The sequence below is a fragment of the Vipera ursinii genome (genome assembly GCF_947247035.1).
Source record: "Vipera ursinii genome assembly, chromosome: Z".
Taxonomy (NCBI): Eukaryota; Metazoa; Chordata; class Lepidosauria; order Squamata; family Viperidae; genus Vipera; species Vipera ursinii.
In genome coordinates, this window is record NC_139517.1 from 82178234 (window position 1) to 82203350 (window position 25117).

The following is a 25117-nucleotide window of genomic DNA, read 5'->3' on the forward strand; positions in this document are numbered from 1 at the left end:
GAGAATTAATTTTATATTAGCAGGTTAAAAATACAACTCTGGTTTGGAAGAACACTATTAAATAGTTAGTCTGGAAAACTAATATAGATGTGAAGAAGATGGCTTGAAATTATGCTTGTTACTGCAGTATGACTTTGAGAGTGAACATAGTGTAGTAGCTAAAATGCTGGACTAGTAATGGGAGACCCAGCTTCTAGTTTTCCTTGGATCATTGACTGTGGGCTAGTTATTTCTTCTGATTCCTAATTATTGTTATATGCTGGGACAAGCTGGCTGAAAAACAAAAGCCTTCCTCAAATCATACATTGATAGCTTTGCTACATTAATTAGATAAAACATAATTTTAAACAAGCTACTAAGGAACAAATACAAAGAATAATAACTTTATCATGATTTAAAGGCAAAAATCATTTGACAGATTAATGTTAAAAACAGGAGAAGAGGAAGATTCCTAAATTTCCAAATGGAGCTGCTTCTCCTGGAGAACCCCTTAACGAAGAAGGTCATCATGCTGGACCTGAACTACAGAGAACTGGAAGGTGTGTAGAATTTACTTTAGTTATAACAATATCAGTGTAAAATCTAAATTACTGTTGCTTTAAAAATTTATAAGATGCCATGGATTAAAATTTCTACATAAATATGCTTGATTCCCAGCTAATAGTCTATTTTAGTCTCTTAATGCAGTAGAAGTATTCTTTAATAGGCTCCAGGGACTATAGCGAAGTTTTAAAACAACGTCTGAAACCAGATTATGAAGATAAAAATAGTTTGAAGTCAAAAATTGCTTGTACAAAGCTAGATATTCAAAATATTGCAGTAAAGAGCACTTATAAAGATTTCTCACATGTGAAAATAGTACAGATATCCTGTAAGCTCCCAATCTTTGCAGTTACAACAGAAAAAAGAAAAAGGCTAATATCTTTATTAAGCTAAATTCTATTGAAATGTAAATGTCTTCATATGGAAAATCCTTGTGAAGATATGGTTGCCTAAAATTTAAATATGGGCTAAAATTTAATTAAATACCATTATTAAAGGAGAGATAACCCTGACAAATGGAAGATTTTAGATTTCAGTTTCTCTCAAAAGTTCTTCATCTTCCTCAGGATGAATATCTGTTTTGTTTTGTTTTTCATTCTCAATTATAAACATAAAAATAATGGACATTGTAACTCAGCTTTTTTAAAAATTAAACTTCTTTTTCAAAGAATACTTTATAATCACCAAATTAATTTTTCCAATATCTTATAAACAATGAAACAATGCTTACAAATACTTGTAGCTAGCTTCCTATATCTTTAAAAATATAGTTAATATTAAATACCAGGATTGTATGTAAGTTGATTTTAAAATTACTCAAAGCATATATTACTATTCACCGCAACCAGCGTACATGCACAAAACCTGGTACTGAATGCAGAAATTGATGACCTGAAAATGTTTTCATTTAAGACAACCCCCAGAGACTAACAATAGATACTTTACCATTAAAATACATAAACCAGAATATCAGTTCACTCAGCTGAGAATGTATAGATGAAATTGGAATGTTTGCATCTGTATTGTCAATAGGTTTGGAATATAAGGCTAATTTATGCTAAAAATCTGCACTGTCAGTCTTGTGTGTCCCATAGTTTTAAACATTCTGGAGTCCTATAGAGTACAGTTTGATGAGTTTCATCTCACCTATTTAGGCTTTTTGGTGGTTTGATACTTGACATCAAAAGGAAAACATCTTTTTTCTTGAGTGACTTCAAGGATGCATTAAGTCTGCAGTGTCTGGCCTCGATTCTTTTCCTATACTGTGCCTGTATGTCTCCTGTAATCACTTTTGGAGGGCTCCTTGGAGAAGCTACAGAAGGCAGAATAGTGAGTACAAAGAATGGTAGTAGCCAGGATTTTAGCTTTTCAGAGGCAAGTGACTGTGTTCATTTGTCTCCTTTATTTCTACTTTTATTTGAAGACTTTTATCAACATCCTTTTGACTAGCCCTGCCCAATAATACATGTTTCTCAAATATGTGGAAAAAATGGAGACCAGGAGGAGATGCACAGTTAAGGTAAAAATTATCCTGCCTTGATGAATCTGTTTCATGGTCCGAGAAACAACTTTCATTGTGTATGTTTTTAAAAGGCCTTAACCTAATGGGAAAAAAAATGTTTGTTACATTTTCATAATATATTCAAGAATGCTAATTCAGAGATCTTGTTTCTTTTGTGAAATAATAAAATAAAAACATGCTTTTAAAATGTTTTGTAAATAAAAATTCAGCATTCTGAGTTAAACTAAATGTCATGCACACATGCATGTAACAAAATTCAAATTAATCTTTTTGTTAGAGAAAAACTGTTTCAAAAATTCATGAATTTCCCTATCATATTTCATTTGGTTGAAAACCATTTATCACTATCTTTCCTTCCCCACCTACCCAAGTCCAGCTTGAATGTTTCTGGGGATATAGCAGTGGAGAAAAGATAGCAGAAAAATGATAAAACATCCTTTCTTACAGGTTCTCCACACAGAACAATTCTCTTAAATCTGATTTACTCTAAAGAAATAATTGGATTTGAATGCATGTATGCAATACCTAGTTTGATTTTAAAATATTTGTTTTCTTTTGCCAGAGGAAAAATATATTTCTAAGGAAAATTTGAATGTTAACTAACAAGTTTGGTCAACTATTATATTTTCATGATAATTTCAAGTGTATCAGCCATAATAACAGCTGGTTTATCCTAGCTTTCAAATTAATGAATTAACTGAATATATAAATTAATGGAATAACTGAATATAAGTTACTCATGCTCAGCATTTTAGTTTCTAACTGGCACTTGTGAAACTACTTTTTGAAGGTGTTATGGCATATAATATGCAGTATCAATGTATTCTTCTATGCACAGGGTGGAAAAACCTATGGATTTTGAGTCATATGTTGTCCTGAATTGCATTTTTATAATCTCTAGAACATTCTCAGTTTGCTTTGATAAAATCTGGCAGCCATATAGAAGAATTTTGGCTATAGGACTTTTCACATTTGGGGAGCAAAACAGAGGACCACTTAGTTATGGTCATCTTCCATACAGCTTAATTAACACATTTGCTTAATGGATACATTTCAAATTCGCAAAGAGGGTATAAAATTTGGCTCTGCTCATTACATTATTTAAAATATAAGTCCTTGTAGTCCTTAAACTTATTTTCATATATATTGAAAAGTTAACTTTGCTGTCTAGCACAATATCAGTACTTTGAATTTTACTAAATTTGTTATATACCTGGACACCTTTAGATGTATATGTTATATTATTCTGGTTTCAAATACTCACAAAAAGTCTGCCTTCTACTTCCTTATAAAGAGCTAGTTTTCTATACTATAATATGACCTGGTTAATATGATGTCCAATGTCTGTGGCTATCATACATAGCTTACTTCCTCTAGCTAAAATGATGATATTTAGCATAATTTGTTGCTAAATAGTAGTTAGACTGTATGTCATCAAGCTACTGACTTTTAAAATGTCCTTTTTAATGTACATTTAAAAATACCTTATACTGTATTTTCTAGCTGTCTGGAGTTGTTTGCTGCCTTCAGTGGCTTGATGTGCATGAGTACATTAGTTCTTGCACTTTTGTGTTTAAACATAATAACTTAAGAAACATGTCTTGAGTACAGATGATTTTCTTGTATCTCCAAAACTGTCATTTCTGCAATATATTTGATCTGAATACCTAAGGTTAATTCACTGATAAGCCCAGACTAAATTGTGTGTACCTTTTAAGTATGATTGTAAACACTAAGGGCTGCTTGTGCCCCACCCTAATCTAATCCCACTGACCTTTACATATTTGTGATTATTGATTATTTTAGTGTACACAGTTTCAACTTGTATTATATTTGCCCAGAAAATGTCTTTGTTGATGTTAATACTATGCAGTGAATCAAAGTAATTAAATGTGAGGTTGTTTGGATATTTTAAATTACTTTTGGTATTTTAAAATACATAGAAATATAATTTTAAGTCCTCTCACTCCCTGTCTTATATAGAAAATAAAAGGGGAGATAGTTGCTGGGCATCTATGGAACACTGTAATTGAGAAAGTGCATTACTGGATAGTATGATAACTACAGTATTTGATTTGTTTATTATTTCTACTGTTAATTTATTTCTTCTAAATATTGAATCGTCGTTGCTCTTTTGTATTCGGTCAGTTTTTCAGTTCTATGATTTGCATGTTTTAATACAAGCCTCATGCTCAGCTTGGTTAAAGGTTTGTTACAAACATGCTTTCTTTATACAGTAAAAGTTATCCTTGTTTTCCTACTTTAATTAGATTTGGTATGTTACAAGTATTATAACATCCTTTTTATCATTTAATGTGCCAAAATGAATAACCTTTCCTTAGGTTTTTGTATAAATTTATACCTTAATGGGATTATTTCATACTGAACACTTTATTACTAATGTAAAATAAAATGTATTTGGCTAATAATATTTGTAATACTCTAATTGTTGATGCTGTTAACTAATGTATGAAAATATCTTCAGTGAATCACATGATTCTTTTTCCCTCTCTCCAGAGTGCAATAGAGTCTTTATTTGGAGCATCATTAACTGGAATTGCCTATTCACTTTTTTCTGGGCAACCTTTGACAATATTGGGCAGCACTGGACCAGTACTAGTATTTGAAAAGATATTGTTTAAATTTTGCAAGTAAGTACATTTTTCATTCTCAAAAATTTAACATTCTATTAGTTTCAGTTTCTCTAAGGCATATTTAGGTATAGTGTCTGAAATCTGTTTGCAATTTGTTTCAAACAGATTAAATATTTGCATGACTTAATTTAGCAAGAAATCAAAATTTTGTCCTTAGGGTTCCATCATTAAACACTTTTAGAGTTGTCACTATGGGCAAATAAGGCAAGCGTTCTAGAACAAAACTAGTTCATCATATCAAATATTAATTTTTGATTCACTAGGAGTGAATTTACAAACTGTCTTCTTGATTTCATCTTATTAGCAATTCTTCAAGGTATTTATCCTGATATAATATTTTTAAAAAATAAATATGAAAAACAAATTAAACAAAAGATAAATACTAAAAACCAAAGTGCATCACATTGCAGATGGAATTACATTTGTTTTAACACCAGGGGCCTACAGTGAGGGAAAAAAAATATTTGATCTGCTGATTTTGTACATTTGCCCACTGACAAAAAATGATCAGTCTATAATTTTAATGATAAGTTTATTTTAACAGTGAGAGACAATCCAGAAAAAACATTTCAAAAAAGTTATAAATTGATTTGCATTTTAATGAGTGAAATGTGTATTCGATCCCCTAACAATCAGCAAGATTTCTGGCTCCCAGGTGTCCTTTATACAGGTAACGAGCTGAGATTAGGAGCACTGTCTTAAAGGGAGTGCTCCTAATCTCAGTTTGTTACCTGTATAAAAACATCAGTCCACAGAAGCAATCAGATTCCAAACTTTCCACCATTGCCAAGACCAAAGAGCTGTCCAAGGGTGTCAGGCACAAGATTGTAGACCTACAGAAGGCTGGAATGGGCTACAAGACTATTGCCAAGCAGCTTAGTGAGAAGATGACAACAGTAAGTGTGTTTATTCGCAAATGGGAGAAACACAAAATAACTGTCAGTCTCCCTTGGTCTGGGGCTCCATGCAAGATCTCACCTTGTGGAGTCTTAATGATCATGAGAATGGTGAGGAATCAGCCCAGAACTACATTGGAGGATCTTGTCAATGATCTCAATGCAGTTGGGACCATAGTCACCAAGAAAACAATTGGTAACACACTACGCCGTGAAGGACTGGAATCCTGCAGCGCCCGCAAGGCCCCCTTGCTCAAGAAACCACATGTACAGGCCTGTCTGAAGTGAATGATTCAGAGTGAAAGTATTGTAGTCAGATGAGACCAAAATTGAGCTCTATGGCATCAACTCAACTTGCAATGTTAGGAGGAGGAGGAATGCTGCCTGTGACCCCAAGAACACTATCCCCACCGTCAAACATGGAGGTGGAAATATTATGCTTTGGTGTGCTTTTCTGCTAAGGGGACAGGACAACTTCACTGCATCAAAGGGATGATGGGGCCATGTACCAAGAAATCTTGGGTGAGAACCTCCTTCCCTCAGCCAGGGCATGGATGGGTATTCTAGCATGACAATAACCCAACACACACGGCCAAGGCACCAAAGGAGTGGCTCAAGAAGTACATTAAGTTCCTGGAGTGACATAGCTAGTCTCCAGACTTTAATCTCATAGAAAATCTGTGGAGGGAGCTGAAGGTTCGAACTGCCAAATGTCAGCTTAGAAATGTAATGATGTAGAGAGAATCTGCAAAGAGGAGTGGGACAAAATCCCTCCTGAGATGTGTGCAAACCTGGTGGCCAACTACAAGAAATGTGTGACCTCTGTGACTGCCAACAAGGGTTTTGCCACCAAGCACTAAGTCATGTCAAATACTTATTTTGCTCATTAAATTGCAAATCAATTTATAACTTTTTTGAAATGCATTTTTCTGCATTTTTATTGTGTCTCACTGTTAAAATAAACCTACCATTAAAATTATAGACTGATCATTTCTTTGTCAGTGGGTGAGTATACAAAATCACCACTGCTATATATGGTGGGAGGAGGTGAATCAGGAAAATTAGCATAGTATCCATGAGTGCCCCAAAAATCCAATTTTTGCATACCGAGCTATGAATTCAATCCATATCTCGGTCCTTGGTTGCAGAGTTCAATCCATAGCTTGGTTCTGCAAGAACTCTGCAACCAAGGACCAAGATACGGATTGAATTCATAGCTCGGTACTTGGCTGTGTAGGCCAGAATGCAGCTGCAGAATGAAGCTGCTCCTTTGGCCCCAGAAGAAGTGGACCTGCTGGGTGGGGCTGTCGGAGCCAGAGTTGAGTAACATATCCCCCCAAAATAAGACCTGGTGCTTCTTTTTGGGGAAACACAGTATCCTTGGCCAGGAAGGAGAGAGGAAAAACATGAAGCTGACTTGTGCCAGACTAACTCTGGACCTAATTTGATACCAAAGAATTAATAAAGAAGCTCTTAAAAAGAGTGCAGAAGGGTGCATAAGCATTGAAAAAGTTCTTATTGCCACACATTTTCAGAAGGTAGCAGTAATGCCTGAGACCAGCTTGTGCAACAGATCTGCTATTCCTGATTTTAAAGCTTTACAATTTAAAATTTCCAATTATTTTATTTCAGTTGTTGAAATGTCATTAAAAATTCAAAGATTAAAAAAAAACACCAAAAGAACTAGTGTAGCTTACTCTATTGAAATAGAATTAAAATCTGTATTTTGAAGTTTGTTACTGATCCATAAATAGGTTTATTTGCTTGGGAGGATTCAGTCCTCTTCAAATTATGCTACATAGTAGAGTGTGCATATGTATCTTTGTCAACATTAGTGTGTAACAGAATGCATTACAATAGTGAAAAACATTTTTATAAATCATTTTACTAATATATGATTCTATGTTGCCTTTTTCAACAGGGATTATAAACTTTCTTATCTTTCTTTACGAACCAGTATTGGTCTGTGGACATCATTTTTATGCATCTTGTTAGTAGCAACTGATGCAAGCAGCCTTGTGTGTTACATTACTCGATTTACTGAAGAGGCTTTTGCTGCCCTGATTTGCATAATATTTATATATGAAGCACTGGAAAAGCTCTTTCATTTGGGAGAAGTATATCCTTTCAATATGCACAATGATCTTGATAAGCTGACATTGTATTCGTACGTGTGATTTTTACATAAAATATGTTTTTTTACTGTTTTCTTTGAACTTTCCTAGAAATTTTGAGAACCAGATTAAGCCGATAGTTCATCGAAGAAAGTAATACAATAATTTAGATGCAGCAGGATTATTCTCTTGTTCTATTGTTTCCTTGATTATTACTCTTAATGCATATTCTAAATTATTTGTTTGGATATTCCTCATTCCACTCCTTTTCTTCACTTTTTTGCCTTTATTTCTAATATTGAAAAGGAACATGAGTGTTTATTTTTAGAGTGAATCATCAGCTATTTATTATCATTAGCTCTTTATTAAAACAATTTGTTTTGAAATTGCACTGCATTTCCTGTTTTAGGTCATTTAGGTCATTTCATTATTTCATAGCAAATTTTCTTATTTTCCATTATTCTGTTTTTAAAATATGAGGATAAATGTTAAAATACATAAAATGCTTAATTTTAAATTTGCTAGATGTGTATGTGCTGAGCCTCCAAATCCCAGTAATGAAACTTTAGAGCTGTGGATGAGAAACTATGATTCTCTGGATAACATACCATGGACCAACTTCACAGTTAAGGTGAATGTCTTGAAAGGTGATGTAAAATTTCATATTGCAGAGCTGATAAAAAAGAAATAATAAATTGCATTTGACATATGGCTTGGGGAAGGTATGAAACATTCAGCCTGTCCCAAGGCCTCCCCCATCCACCATCAGCACTTATTTGAATGGTAACTGGCAATGCTGGGACTGCAGTCATAAAGCGATGGAGCCACATGCGATCTTATTTGATGATTGCATCATGTAATGATCAAAATTCCAGTCCCAATTTGTGATGGTAAGGTGAGGACCTTCTGTATCAGCTATCAAGTCAATGTCCACTGTTAACAATCACAAAGTTTATCCCCAAGATGATCTGACTCTACAGTAACTTGATCTTTAGGTCTTCCAATATTGCACTCATTGCTCCTGCAAGTGAATTCATGTACCTTGCTGTTGGTTGCCCTCTTGTTCTCTTTTCATCTGTCTTTTCCAGTTTTACAGCTTTTTTTTCTACAGAACCAGAGCTTTGTATAATATGTTTGAAGTAGGATAAGCTGAACTTGATTATTTGTTCCTTGAGTGAAAATTCTGGGTTGATTTATTCAATAGTACAATTATTTTTCTTTGCTCTCACAATATTCCCAGGATCTTTTTCAACACCAAAATTCAAAACATAGGTATTCTTTCTGTCCTATTTCATCAAAGTGCGACTTTTGCTTCCACAGAAACAAAAGCATTCTATAGGGAATGCCATTGCTTGGATTGTTTTGAACTTTGCAGGTATAGACACGTCTCAGCATTTAGCTATCTTTTCCAAGACCTTCATGGCTACCCTACCAAGTGCCCATCTGTGATATATTTCTTGTTTGCTTCTTTCCTTATTGTAAATAGTTGGACCTAAAAGACAGAAACTATCTAGCTTTTTGATAAATTATCAGTTCTTAAGATTGGTTGTTCTACTTGTTGTCATTAGTTTAGGTTTGTTCATATTTCATTTTAGTTTCATTTTTTCCCCAATTTATCTCTTGACTATTATTAGAGTTTGCAGCTTCTGGTGTTGGGAGGGTGGTGTTTTTAAAAAAGCAAAATGAGGCAAAAAAATAATAATCCCCCATTCCACCCCTAAGAGCTGGATGCTAATATGATCTTTTTTTTGTTGTTCAGAAGAGACACTCTTCTGTTTTAACCTTTTTTCCTGATTGTTTTTTGGCGTTTTCATCGTGCTTTCATGAGAGGGCGGCATTTTGGGGGAGGGGGAAATCTGCCCCCTTCCCCCCCAAGCCACCAGATGAGCAAGACACCCACCTGCCTGCGGTCTTTGCCCTGTCTGAGGTTTTCGTTGTCATGAGCATTTCTGTTGAGAATTGGCGGGGGCGGGGGCTGTTGGTTTTTATTCCTCTCCATCTGCTGGGTGGTTGCAACATGTTTTTGGTCGTGCTGGGTGGTTACCCACGAGGAACGTTTTTTTGGGGGGATCCCCACTCTGGTTGCTAAGCTTGGTTAAACCCTCTTCCTCCTCCTTCTCATTGGAGCCTCCCTTTGTCTGCAAAGGTGGGGCAGGAAGACCCCTGCCGGGCCAGGGATGATGGGGATCTGGCCTCTGCGGAGTAGGGGCAGGATTACTATGCTCCTTGTCAATCAGGTTTGATTTCCTTTCTTTGCCTCCCCTTCCTGCCTCCCTGCTTGTAGCTGCCTCCGAGCCCCTTATTTTTGGGAGTTAGCATTGCTGTCATCTCTTTCTCCTGAGCCTGCTGGGTAACTGTTGCCACCCAAGAGCTATTTAAAAGTTAGGGACTCTTGGTGGGATAACACCCCAACATGCCCGCCATGCCCCCACTTCAAGTGCAGAAGCCGCACCCCCCTTCAAAGCCTCTGCAATCACCTATCAGCTTCTTTGACTCAACCAGAAGGAGAGAAGGGGATAGAACAGTGAAAAGATTAATGTCAGAGAAACAGGCACAAGTTTCCCATTAAAAGTATGGTAAGTGGGCGTACAGATAATTGTCAACCGACAACCACAATTGAGCCCAAAATTTATGTTGCTAACTGAGAAATTGAGTTTTGTCCCATTTTATGACTCTTCTTGCCACATTTGTTAAGTGAATCACTGCAGTTGTTAAATTAGTAACACGGTTGTTAAGTGAATCTGGCTTCCCCCATAGACGTTGCTTGTCAGAAGGTTGCAAAAGGGGATCACCTGACTGGGACACTGTGACCGTCATAATATGAATCAGTTGCCAAGCACTGAATGTAAATCACAAGACCCTGGGGATGCTGCATAAGTGTGAAAAATGGTCATAAGTCATGAGCCGTTGTAACTTTGAACAGTCACTAAGTGAACTGTTGTAAGTCAAGGACTACCTGTACTTTATTACTTTTTTCTTTCTTTTTTGGGTGGAGGTCATCAAATTTTTGACACCTTGCTAGGTGACTGGTGGTACTCGAATATTGCCATATCCTAAAAGTGGTACAATGGGTGAAAAGATTGAAAAGCCTTGCCCTAAACTATGCAACCCAACTATATTTTCCTCTTTAATATTTCTAACTTTGGCCTTACAGCTTTCAGTCTTGCTTGACATGTTTTGTCAATTTCAAACTGAACTTGAACATAAAATCTCCTCTTCTATATCAGTGTTTGGAGCATAAATAGTATAGTTATCATTTAAGTGGTCATCCACAAAGTCTAATTAATAATATTTAGCCACAGATTGCATTGTAGCAAAGTACTGTTCTTGTAAAACCCTTCTTAACTATAAAAGCTTTCTTCTTTGTTTTTAATGTTCTGAATAATAAACTGTGATTTCCTAACTGAAAGTGTCCATCTCATTTTACTAATCCGTAAAATGTCAATTTTCATACATAGGATAAATTATGCTAAACATAGGAAGAAATTTGTTTATTTTATGGAGCTTTTAGGCTTTTCTAGTTAGAACTAATTATTAAACTGGTATGTATTTTGCATATTAAATCATTAAACTGTTTTTTTAAATTAACAAGTAAATGTGGTTTGGTCTATATTCAAGCAACTGTGAGTTTTTAATTTTATATGTGGTGAAATTATAATAGACACAAATTTAACTTCAGATGTGAATATTCTTAATGCAATATTTGATTTGTGTTTGTATTTACAGGAATGCAACAATCATCATGGCATATTTGTTGGATCAGCTTGTGGACATTATGGTCCATATTTCCCAGATGTTCTTTTTTGGTCTGTCATATTATTCTTTACAACATTTTTCCTCTCCTCTTTTTTCAAGCAGTTTAAAACCAAACGTTATTTTCCCACCAAGGTAATTGTGATAGCTTTTATGAATTTACATTAATTTTACAGTAAGTATTTTGCTGAAGATAATTTGATTTGTAATATTAAAGGCAAAGAATGTATTATTTTGCATATTTTCCAATATTCCTGCTGCATCCTTAGTTGATACCCAAAGGATACTGAAACTGATTTGAATATCTAGACTATTGCAGCATGGCTATTTTCAGTCCTGTTCTACAATACTTAAATATTAATTAATAAAATATTAAAATATCAATAATCTTAATAATTAATGCAATATGAATTAATTATTACCAAGTAATACTTAATACAAACAATTTAAAAAATATCCTAAACACCATAGAAAAAATTGAATCCCTTTTTAAAGTCAGAGACTTCAGAAAACAAGCTTTAGCACTAATATCCCTCTAATTTCTGAGACCAATTTTCTTAAAAGTCTGGCATGAGCAAAGGTTAAGAGAAAAAGTGTTTGGAGTGGTAAAAGCTAGATTCATTGAAGCCCTTGGCTAATGCATATTCCCATATTGATTCAAATTGAAAATAATCCTAAAAATTATACAGATGTTTCTGTCTTACTGCAAAACAGATCTTTTTGTTGATAAAGGGAAGAAATCATTTCTGAAATCAGAGAGAGAGAAAAATTTCTTCCTGTTCCTTGTTCCATTTGCTCTTTTTTTGTGTTATAATAAGACCTGCATGATGATGTGTTCAATCATAATAACAAAAAGCAAAGATAGTACCAATAGTAATCCCAACACTTGTGTACCACTTGAACACCATCAACATTGGCAAAAACATTAGTCAAACATTAGTTATGACCTACAAAGCCCTACATGGCATGGGTCCGGATTACCTACGGCAGCACCTGCTGCCGGCATCAACTTCCCTCCGTCCAGTGCGCTCCCACAGAGAGGGCCTCCTCAGGGTGCCTCCAATCAAAAAATGTCGATTGGTGGCCCCCAGGGGGAGGGCATTCTCTGTGGGCGCGCCAGACCTGTGGAACCGCCTTCCGGTTGAGCTCCGGATGGCCCCCGACCTGCGCTCCTTCCGGCGTGATTTAAAAACTTATCTATTTGAACAATCTGGCCTGGTCTGATGGGTTTGGGGTTGGATTTAAATAAGTTCTTAACACATTTTTAGTATTGTATTCTTGGGCATAATTATTTAATTTTTTAAATCTTTTTTTTAACTTTTGTATTTACACTTTTGATATTTATTGCCCTGTACACCGCCCTGAGTCCTTCGGGAGAAGGGCGGTATAAAAATTTAATAAAAAATAATAAATAATTGCAAAAAGTAGCTTTACTTGTGAATGTGGTTACTATTTTGTGTATAACCTGCCAGAAATTTTATAACATGGATGATCTACATTAGAAAGCTTTTAGTGAACTTTTCCTAGCATTTTTGTTGAGATGAATATTTGTGCTATAAAAATTAGCATATTTCACAAAAAGAGATTTGATAATGAAAATGCCTTTTTTAGAAATTAGATGAAGTTAAGGCTTAAACAGTTGAAAGTTTAGTTTTAGATTTTACCTGATTCAGTATCATTTTCTATAGTATTTGTTGTGGTTTGAATGATACATAAAATTTGAAACTTAGCACAGGTTTTAGCTTAAACAATTCACAGTTAGCAACCCATGTTACGCTTCTGTGAGAAGATAACTTATTAGAACTGAACATGAACAATTGCAATCAAATTTTTTCAAAGACTAATACATATGAAATATATTGCTAGTACTTTTTAATATTAAAAGTGAAAAATTAAATTGATAATAGTTATTATTATATTATTATTATTATTATTATTATTATTATTATTATTATTATTATTATTATTATTATTATTAATTTTATTTGTATACCGCCCTTCTCCCGGAGGACTCAGGGCGGTGAACAGGGCAATACATATTAAAAAACAAGATACAAAAATAAAAAACGATTAAACAAATGCCCGTGAATAAGTTAAAACACATTAAAACAGATTAATACAACCCAACCCCATCCCATCAGGCCAGGCCAGCTTGTTCAAAAAGGTAGGTTTTGAGATTGCGCCAGAAGGAGCGGAGGTCAGGCGCCATCCGGAGCTAACCTGATTAAAGTTTGAGAAATGAATGATAAATTGAAACAATGCTAAATTACATTTAATTAGGCAGAAAAATTGCTGATGATAAGAAGTATAGAATCTCACTACCTGCTTCCAAATTTTAAATACTAATTAAAACCCCATTACTTCATCTGTATTGAATATTTTCATTATGTATTGTAAAATAAGGAGAAATATTTTAATTGTTGACATAGGTTTTTTAAATTAGTTAAATAAATTATTTTGCAAGATTTTGCTTTAATATTTAATTAGATTTATTGAATATTAGAATATTAAATTAGAATATTATTAGATAATATTCATAAATATTAGATTTATTCATGAAGAATTTTTTTCATTAACAGATGACTGCTATTTCAAAATTAAGACATTAGAGCATATTACAGAATCTGAATAATTACAAATGTTATTGTCCTTTAGAACTATTTCATTGCAGGTAAGTATTTGAAGTACCAAAGTGCTTTTATACTATGTCTTCTTTCTTTTTTTAGGTACGTTCTACCATAAGTGATTTTGCTGTATTTTTGACAATAGTGATTATGGTTTGCATCGATTATCTTGTTGGAGTTCCTTCTCCTAAACTAAATGTGCCTGAAAATTTTGAAGTAAGCAAATGCTTTCTAGTTTTTTCTTAATAAACTCTGAAATACTATCCATTAAATCAGGAAAATTATTTTATTTAAATAAAGTAGCTGTTGATGTGATAGGCTGCTGAAGCAAGGCTATTTATTAGCTTTGTAGATGCTTGATAGAGTAACATCCAATGAGAAATTATACTAGTGAAATTCATATATTTGATTGCATATTTCATGATTTTGACTCAAGCAGCTTTCTACTTCTGCAGATGCTTTCTGCAGCACTGTGAAGACCATATTATAGCAACAAAATGAAGCAACTTGTTCCTGGGCTGAGTGGTGGCCTAACAAAAGCACCTGCCATTTTGGCATGCCAGTGTGGGGACTGTGCTAAGCAAAATAGGCCAGCTTGCCCCTATCTCACATGTGATTGCCTGGAAGTGACCACTTCCACAAGGCTGCCATGTAACTCAGGGACATGTGGCCTGTCCTCTTTTCCAACATTAGCCTGGAGAACTTTTAAAAGGAAGGTATGGAACCTAATCGGGTGGGAATCAGGCCTTTGGGACCTGAAAGAGGGTGAAAAGACCTGTGGGGAGACCCAGGAAGCAGAGCACAGGGTATGATGCGCTAGGCTTTTAGTGACTATCCACCTCTGAGGCATCTCATGCTTTGCTTAACAACTGCATGTTTGTTTAACAATCACGTAAGGGGAAAGAAGGGTTGTTAAGTGAGGCCATCTTGCTTAACAGCTGACACCACTTGCAATCATAATGGGAAGACTCTATTACTGTCATGTCTCAAAGATTACCTGTATATTTATATAACTATATTTTTATTTATTTAAAAGCCTCTGTTTTTTAAATGCTTCTTGGTATACATGTTTGATTCCTGACAGCAATAGCCTCTTAATTAAAATTTGTTAAATAGCTTGTTTATTTGGTGGTTCAGCTTTAATAGTGGTATAACAGATGTTAAGAAAGTAAAGGTTGCAAACCACTAAAGTACAATAATGCCTTGTGATCATGCCAAATTTACCAATTTCAAATATGTATATCTTAAAGTAATGTTGTAAATTTTTGTATTGTATTAATTGCATCCTATATGAAATGTATCTTTTTTCAAAATTTAATCTAATCATCATCTAAAATTGCTTTTATTATAATCTGTATCCAGGTATTTATAGTGAGTGTTTCTCTATAAATAATGAAAAATATCTGTTCCTTTTGATAGCTGTGTATTTATGTTTTATTTTAGCCTACACAGAGTGGTCGTGGATGGCTTATCAATCCTCTAGGGAGTAATCCTTGGTGGACCCTAGTAGTAGCTGCAGTTCCTGCTTTGCTCTGTACCATCCTTATTTTTATGGATCAGCAAATTACAGCTGTTATCATAAACAGAAAAGAGCATAAACTCAAGGTGAATATTTGTTTTGTTTGTTCATTTACCAATGCAACAGTTAACTTAAATTAGAAATAATTACAGTACTGTAGTAATTTCCTACATATACATCCAAGTCAATATCTTGTATTGAGCTAAATCACGGGTGTCAAACTCGCAACGTCATGTGATGTGTCACGACATATCACAACTTTTTTCCCATTGCCGGCAATGGGGTGGGTGCAGTTTTGGCGTGATGCATCTGGCCCGTGGGGTGGCAGTTTGACATCCCTGAGCTAAATTAAAGACTTTAATAGTTTGTAGCAGACTTAATTTATTTATAACTGAGATCATTTATTCTTGGAAAAGTTTCATTTGAAACAAATTTGACTTTGGTGATTGTATGGACATGTATCTTGGCATCTGTTTATTATTGCCTTTTCTAACATAACTTCCCAAACTAGTGTATGGCTGAGTAATTTCCTCTTAACCTCAGATTGATAACTGCATCCAACCCTTCATAGCTTGTTGAGATCAATCAAGGATTGTAAGGCATTCAAAAGGACTATTTTAGGTAAAACTGTTTAAAAACAGTTTTCTATTGTATTTAAAAACTGGTAAAGGAATTTTACTGGAAGATATGGTAAATGAAATATTGATGTTCTAAGATTGTACAGAAGGACAACAGGATTAAAAGCCAAAACTTTTAGGCAGAAACTTGGAAATGACTAATCCTAGCATAAATACACACATATATACACACACATGTAGTCTTTCAAAGGGCTCTGTTGTTTTAACATTTTGAGGAACAATGTTTTATTTATGTTTTGCTTTATACCTCTTACAAATGATTTGCACAGCCTTATGTTGAACTGATTCGTGATGTAAATGTAAAATTGTTGGGTGATTCAGCTAGCTGTGCCTATCCATTTTGTAGGTGGATTACTGCCTTTTGCTAGATAGGAAGCAACAAGTGAAGCTAGGGAAAATCTCATCAAGCACCTGGACAATTAGCACAGGTGCCCTTCAGGGCTGTGTGTTCTTTCCATTGTTCTTCTCTCTATATACCAATGACTCCATCTCTAAGGATCCTTCTGTCAAAGTACTGAAGTTTGCAGATAATAACTACAGTCATTGGTCACATTTGAGTTGATGATGAATCTGCATATAAATGGGAGATTGAACAACTGGCCTAACCATTGTTAAAAAGGCAAAATAAAAAATGTCCTTCATCAGCTTAGGAAGTTCAGCTTGCCCCAGGAACTAGTGATATAGTTCTACAGAGGTATTATTTGAGTCAGTCATTCATATTTCTATTACTGTCTGATTTGACAGTAACTAAAAAAAAGTACAGACTCCAATAGATAGTTAGAACTGCAGAAAAAACAATAGTAACCAACATGCCTTCCTTAGAAAACCTGTATATTTTGCGGGTCAGAAGAAGGATTGAGAAAATATGTACAGATTCCTCATATCCTGGACAAAAACTGTTTCAACTCCTCCCTTTAGATCATCGGTGTAGGGCAGGGGTTGGCAACCTCGGCTCTTTTATGACTCGTGGACTTCAACTTCCAGAATTCCTGAGCCAGCTATGCTATGCTGGCTCAGGAATTCTGGGAGTTGAAGTCCACGAGTCATAAAAGAGCCGAGGTTGCCGACCCCTGGTGTAGGGTATTACATGTCAAACAACTAGACACAGGGACACTTTTTTCCCTTGTGTCATCATTCTGCTGAACACTTAATCCTCACAGTACTGTCTTATTGTATGTCTATTTACCCATGTATGGCTGTAGTATTATTATCCTTCTCATCTCCACTAGGCCCTCTTATTAATATCATTATTATGATTATTATTACTCTGTTGGTTAGCATGTACACTGAGAGCTTCTGCACTTGAGACAAATTCCTTGTGTGTCTAATCACACTTTATTAAAAAAAAGTATTGTATGGCATGGTATGGTATAGTATATAGCATATAATATAATTTATATAATAAACTTTTAAACAAACATTCTAAATATTTTGTGAACATTATTTACTATGATTTTAGCATGAAACATTTATGTTTAATTCCACAGAAAGGTTGTGGTTATCATCTTGATCTGCTCATGGTTGGCATTATGTTAGGTATCTGCTCTATTATGGGTTTGCCTTGGTTTGTGGCTGCAACTGTCCTTTCAATAAGCCATGTCAACAGTTTAAAAGTGGAATCTGAGTGTTCAGCTCCAGGAGAACAACCAAAGTTCCTGGGAATCCGTGAACAAAGAGTGACAGGATTAATGATTTTTGTCCTGATGGGGCTATCAGTGTTTATGACCTCTGTATTAAAGGTAAGCAGCAGAAAAAAAATTTTTTTATTACAAACTTAGTGTATTAAAAAAGTTGTTTTTCCTTCCCTTCTCTCCTCTTCACTATATTTTACAGTCTTTCATAATCTACAAATTAGTCATACTTTTATATTCATCTCTGTCATAGGTGAATAGCAATGCCTTATATCTGAACCAGTTTTTTCCTAACCAGATACTTGCCAATCATTTATGTTCTAATCACAGCCAGTCTCCTTTTTCAAAAATATATTGGAAAATTCATCTTGTTGTATCTGTATATTTTTATTTTCATTTTTTGTTATGAGATGGTCCAATCTTCACAAAAAATTGCTTAATGCTTTTATATTCATTAATATGTTGATTTTTAAAGTTTAATTTGCTGGTTTTTTTTCCAGTTTATTCCAATGCCAGTTTTATATGGTGTTTTTCTTTATATGGGAGCATCCTCATTAAAAGGCATTCAGGCAAGTTTTATTTTTAATCGTTGCATCTGTAGAAAAAAATAACATAGATGTTATGCAGTATTTAGCTTTCCCATCTCACTCCCCACCCCATACATGATGCCTTTTATTTATTTTTATTTATTTAATTAGTTTTCTATACCGCCCTATTCCCGAAGGACTCAGGGCGGTTTACAGGGCAGCGTATAAAAGACAATATAAAAAGATAATATAAAATTAGAATGAATTAAATTAATTAAACCCCAACAATTAAAACAATATTAAAAAGCTAAAACCCCTTCAGTCCAGGCCTGATAGATCGAAAAGCCAGGTTTTCAGGTCCTGGCGAAATGAACGCAGATCGGGGGCGGTCCGGAGTTCCACAGGTAAATCATTCCAAAGGGCAGGCGCGCCCACAGAAAATGCCCTCCCTCTGGGGATCACCCGCCGGCACTCTCTAACCGGCGGAACCCTAAGGAGGCCTTCTCTATGGGAGCGCACAGGACAATGGGAAGTTGATGCTGGCAGCAGGTACTCCCTAAGATAATCCGGACCCATGCCATGTAGGGCTTTATAGGTCATCACCAACACCTTGAATCTCATCCGGAGGGCAACTGGAAGCCAATGCAGCTCGCGGAGAAGAGGTGTTACACGGGAGTATCGGGAGACTCCCATCACAACTCGCGCAGCTGCCTTCTGTACCAGCTGAAGCCTCCGAGTGGTCCTCAAGGGCAGCCCCATGTAGAGAGCGTTGCAGTAGTCTAACCGGGAGGTCACGAGTGCATGAGTGACTGTGCGTAGGGCATCTTGGTCCAGATAGGGCCGCAACTGGTGCACTAGGCAAACCTGGGCAAAAGCCCCCCTGGTCACAGCTCCTATGTGGTCTTCTAAACTGAGCCGTGAATCCAGGAGGACACCCAAGTTGCGGGCCCTATCAACGGGGGGTAACACCTCACCCCCCATAGTTCACGATGGACAAAACTGGTTCTCCCGAGATGCCGATATATACAGCCACTCAGTCTTGGCGGGATTGAGTCGAAGCCTGTTCCTCCCCATCCAAACCTGGACCACCTCCAGGCAACGGAACATCACGTCGAGGGCATCACTGGGTTGGTTCAGGGTGGAAAGAAAAAGCTGGGTATCATCAGCGTACTGATGATACCCCATCCCGAAACCACAAATGATCTCACCCAGTGGTTTCATATAGATGTTGAACAAGAGGGGAGAGAGAACCGACCCCTGAGGAACTCCACAAACGAGAGGCCTCGGGGCAGATCTCTGCCCTCCTGTCAACACCGACTGTGAACGGCCCAGAAGGTAGGAGGAGAACCACTGTAAAAGAGTGCCCCCCACTCCCAACCCTCTGAGACGCTGCAGTAGGATACCATGGTCGATGGTATCAAAAGCCGCTGAGAGGTCTAATAGGACTAGGACAGAGGAACACCCCTGTCCAGGGCCCGCCAGAGATCATTAACCAGTGTGACCAATGCCGTCTCCATGCTGTACCCGGGCCTAAAGCCCAATTGGTACGGGTCTAGATAATCAGTTTCCTCCAGGAACAAAGGGAACTGATGCGCCCCCACGCTCTCAACAACCTTTGCTAAAAAGCAAAGGTTGGAGACCGGAAGATAGTTATTCAAAATAGCCAGGTCCAGAGCAGGCTTCTTGAGAAGGGGCCTCACCACCACTTCTTTCAAGGCAGTAGGGAAGGTACCCTCTCTCAAAGAAGCAGTTATTACTGCCTGGAACCAGCCTCGTGTCTCCTCCCGAGCTGAATACACCAGCCAGGAGGGGCACGGGTTCAATAAACACGTGGTGGAACTCAGTCTCCTCATGGTCCTGTCCACCTCATCTGGGGTTACATCTTGAGCATCTTCACCTCATCCGGGGTAATATCTTGAGCGTCTTCAAGATATTCTTGAAAATATAAAGGTCAGGATATCACATAGCTGAGCTCTAAAGCAAGGGTCCCCAACTCCCACTCTGTGGACCAGTACTGGGCCGCAGCATGTCAGCAACCGGTCCACACAAACAAGCAAAGCCCCATCCGTGGGATGCAGGCAGCACACAAAACCATGCACCCTCCAGTCCGCAGAAAAACCTCTCTCCACGGAACTGGTGCCTGTGTCCAAATGTTTGGGGACCTCTGCTCTAAACGACTTAAGATGGGCTTATACAAGGTGTATTTCTGAATTTCCCATTGCAATAACAGCCAGTTTGAAGGTATTGTCCTAAAACCAGAAAACTAAGTTCTAGGCCTCACTTAGGCACGAAAGCCAGTTGAGTGACTTGGGGCCAGTCACACTCTCATAGCCCAATCCAACTCACAAGGTTGCTGTTATAAGAAAAATAGGAAACAGTATGAGATATCTTCGCCACTTTAAGAGAGATAGCTAGACAGACAGGCAGGCAGACAGATAGAACTATTATTAATAGTTATATAGTGTGAGAGTGTGTACACACAAGTACATGTTGCCTATGTGCACAGACACATTTATTCCCAAATCATGTGTCTTAGCAGTAGTATGTATTAAATTCACAGAGGTCATTGGGAGGGAAGAATTCTCCATTCTGCTTATGTTACTTGCCTTGTGCTTCTTAAAACTATGCTAGTTTTGCTGAAAGAGCTCACCTTCTTGAATTTTTACAAATATATCTATTTTCTTAATATTGCAAATAGACAGGAATCCAGAAATTCTAAAAGGTTTTAGTAGCTAGAATAACTCATTACAGATATTATAATATTATTTTTACTACTCAAAGAGTGTCATGTCTAATTTGTAATCAATTTATTTTTATAATTTTTGTTTTTTAAAATTGTTTTTAGACATATGTTTCATAATTTTTCTTTTCATTACAGTTTTTTGATCGTATTAAACTGTTCGGTATGCCTGCCAAACATCAACCTGATTTGATTTATCTCCGTTATGTGCCATTATGGAAAGTACATGTATTTACAGTAGTTCAGCTTACCTGTCTTATTCTTTTATGGGTAATTAAAGCATCAGCTGCTGCTGTTGTTTTTCCTATGATGGTAAGCAAATATTTCAGTATGTCTGCAACTTTATGCATCATTTATAAATGCCTAAATATGAAATTCAATGATAATATTAAATTTATGCAATTAGTGTACCTTAATTATATTAATTTTATATTTATATTAGTATTTATATTTGCTAATAATTTATATTTAAAACTGTTTTAAAGGTTTTAGCTTTAGTTTTTGTTCGCAAACTTATGGATTTGTGTTTCACCAAACGGGAGCTCAGTTGGCTTGATGACCTTATGCCAGAAAGTAAGAAGAAAAAGGAAGATGACAAAAAGAAAAAGGCAAAGGAAGTAAGTGGAATAGTATTAATTATTGAGGAATAATTAATACTATTAATTATTAATACTATTAATACTAATTAATACTATGAAGAAAAATTCAGTAGATTTTTGCAATACATAGACAACTTGTATGTATTATTGTATCTTCCATTATGAAGGATTTACATTTATAAAAACTTCATCATATAACAAAGTAACCTAGCAATAGACAGTATTGTTCCAGTAATTGTACTGTAACTGTTTTAAAATGGCCTGACTTCAAAATGGGCCCATTCCGTGTGACCCAGAACATTTCAGAATATGGCCATTTCAAGGTCAGACTATTTCCTAATTAGTTAAATAGTTTAATCTGTACCCAGAATGAGCCATTTCTGAGTTAAAATATTCCATAATGAAAAATTATTCATGTCTGGGTTTTGGCAAATATTAAAAAAATATTATATTATGGGGCTGAATTTGAATGCCACAATACAATGGATTGCATAGGAAGGAGTTTCATGAGAGGAGAATAGAGTATAATTTTCTGGCCTGAATTCTTCACAACCCTTCATCTTTTATTCCCCAAATGTTGAGTGAAGTCTGTTACTATGCAGTTTCCAAATGCCTGCTTTTAGGTCTATGTTGACAAAATACAAGATTCATTTTTGCATTTCTCTTATAATTCCAAATTTGTTAAACCTGTATTGGATTACATACAACTTTCAGGAAGCTGAACGAATGTTTCAGGCAGTGGACAGTGAAACTGTACACCTTCCATATGAAAGAACTGAAGTATTACAGATTCCTATGAAAGCTCTAAAATACAGGTGTAGTATTTATCTATTATTTTACATTTTATTTTATATAATCTATTCCATTTAATTCTGAATGATGCTTATAAAATTGAGAATTAATCATGGTGAGAAAGAGGACCAAAGACTTTATACTGTAGGTTCACGGATCCCCCTAGTGCATTACATGTTACTTAATTAGATAATAGATGACTCCTTATCAGTCAACCATGTCTGTATGAAGAACTTTCTTTAGTCCTGTCTTGTCTCTTATTGTGCATAGTTAATGTGGAAGACACTGAAGATATTAAACTGAGACTTTGACCATTTACTGAAAGCCTGAACAGTATGTTCACATGTACAAATAGAATATAACAGGGGTCCCCAACCCCCAGGCCTTGACCCACTACCGAGCCTTGATACATTCAGAACTGGGCCACAGAAGTGGTGGTGAGCACGCACTCACATCCTTACTTATGCAAGCAGTGGGTGAATGTGTGTGTGTGCGCTCCATTTGCACAGCAGTGGGCAAGTGTATGTATTCCATTTGCACAAGTATAGGTGCTTGTGCTCGCTGCTTATGGAAATGGAGTTGTGTGCACAAGCTTGCCTGGCACTTGTGTGGAACCATCACTTCCCCATCCTGCGGGTTTGCAAAGCTGAAAAGGTGTTATAAAATTAGAAATGTTACTATTCCCCAAATAAACATCTTTTTACAATTTTTAAAATTAACATTCCTTACATAATCTGCTACTACTTGGATTTAATGCTATTTTAGCACTTTTCCCTTCATGAAAAATTAATACCAAGTGAGTAACTGCAATTAAGTCTGGAGGCTATAATGCTTATTCCTGCTTTGACTTTCTGCTAAAAACAGTTATAATTATGAATTATTTTCCTTCTCAGTAGAAATATATATCGTGAACTGCTTATTGTCAGTTTTCCATCCTTTCTTAATAGAAGCTGTTAAAGTGATACTGTGCATTAACTGCACATGATTTCACTTGATTTTTTCTGTAATACTAAAGCTTATAAAGCTCCTTAATCAATCAATTCAGGAACAGTACCTCTGCCAATTATAATATCAGATGAAAATAAGATGAGATGAAATAATGCATTTAAGAAACTTATTTTATGAAGTATTCTCCACTAATATCATTCATCGTATAATTAAGTTAATTTTCTAACAATACTTTTCTTAATTTTCCTAAAGCAGTAACCCCAATCCCATTCAGTATAATATTATATTGTGAATATCTCTACAAAATGGTTACCTTGGATTTCTGCCTATTCACAGAAAGGCTGCCATCATTAGCATGGCAGGTCATAAAACACTGATTTATCAGATGACACACTAGTAAAAATGCTTCTCAGTGCCCCTTTCTTAATGTCCAGTTTACCTTTCTCTTCTTTGCTTTGAAGCTGAGTAAAAATATATTCATTTAATTTATTATTGCATGACAGTTAGAACAATTAACCAGTGGAACAACCTGCCTCCATAAGCGGTGAATGCTCTAACACTGGAAGTTTTTAAGAAGAGACTGGACAGCCATTAATCTGAAATGGTATAGGGTTTCCTGCCTGAGCAGGGGGTTGGACTAGATGACTTCCAAGGTCCCTTCCAACATTATTATTATTATATGATGATGATGCCCACAGAGGAAGATGATTGCTGGTATACAAGTGTCCATAGGTCTATGGTAATTTCCAGGGGGAAAAAACATGATAGAGAAAATAGGTAACAGTGATTCTTTTAAAAGACTTTTCATATATTCTATTATAATATGGTTCAGACCTTTAGAAGTTACCTATTTTCATAGTCTATTTTAGAACTAACACTGAACTGGAACATGAATTATTTTTAACACTGAGATTCTTAGTGTTAAAGTAAAATAATGCAATATTTTCTAGTACCTAAGCAAAAAACATAACCAAGGCTTAAAATGATAAGAATATGTCACCTTATTAATGGTATAGCAAGGCATGTAGAACTAATCAGTGTGTGTTTATTACCCAGCATTGACCCCTCTGTGGTAAACATAACAGATGAAATGGCCAAAACTGCACAGTGGAAGGCTCTTTCCATGAACACAGAGAATGCCAAAGTAACAAGATCTAACTTGAGGTAGATTAATCATGCTTTATTATTTTGCTTTTGCTTTGTATGTTTAGATATGGAAACAGATAGAAATGGTTGTTCATTTATATACCAAACAATGCTGATGAACCTTTTGGGCTTGGTGTGTCAAATATTCAGAAAATGCTTAACTTGACTTTTCTGGCATGTCCCCCCTCCCACAAAAGAGAAACAATTATGTATCTCCCCTCCCCCATATAGACCAACCTGAACAATGGCACTAAACAGATGGGCCTGAATAGAGACTCAAACCTCGATTTCATCCCTAATGCCCTGCTGCCACTCAAAAAAGCCACTCTTGATATTCCCCAAGCACGCTCTATTCTTACTCATCTTCCAAAAGTCACGTAAGAATGAGGCATGCTTTCAAGAATAGTTGTTGTCAGGTGTTGTTGAATGCTGCTATGTCATCCAAAACATCATAAGTGTTTCACCTTTGAC

General features: G+C 35.9%; 1 protein-coding gene across 3 annotated transcripts in view; it reads left to right on the top strand.

Moving 5' to 3' along the window:
• SLC4A7 (solute carrier family 4 member 7) overlaps positions 1–25117 on the top strand; it is a 115657-nt gene that overhangs the window by 86470 nt on the left and 4070 nt on the right. For 2 of the 3 annotated variants that reach the window (XM_083376115.1, XM_083376113.1), the window contains 14 exons: positions 436–539; positions 1698–1872; positions 4583–4716; positions 7537–7782; positions 8255–8360; positions 11456–11617; positions 14209–14322; positions 15550–15711; positions 17751–18002; positions 18395–18463; positions 21300–21473; positions 21647–21778; positions 22475–22575; positions 24557–24664. In XM_083376115.1, coding sequence (XP_083232241.1) covers positions 436–539; positions 1698–1872; positions 4583–4716; positions 7537–7782; positions 8255–8360; positions 11456–11617; positions 14209–14322; positions 15550–15711; positions 17751–18002; positions 18395–18463; positions 21300–21473; positions 21647–21778; positions 22475–22575; positions 24557–24664 — 2039 coding nt within the window. The remainder of the gene's footprint in view (positions 1–435; positions 540–1697; positions 1873–4582; positions 4717–7536; positions 7783–8254; positions 8361–11455; positions 11618–14208; positions 14323–15549; positions 15712–17750; positions 18003–18394; positions 18464–21299; positions 21474–21646; positions 21779–22474; positions 22576–24556; positions 24665–25117) is intronic. The other variant, XM_083376114.1, reaches the window with a different exon arrangement.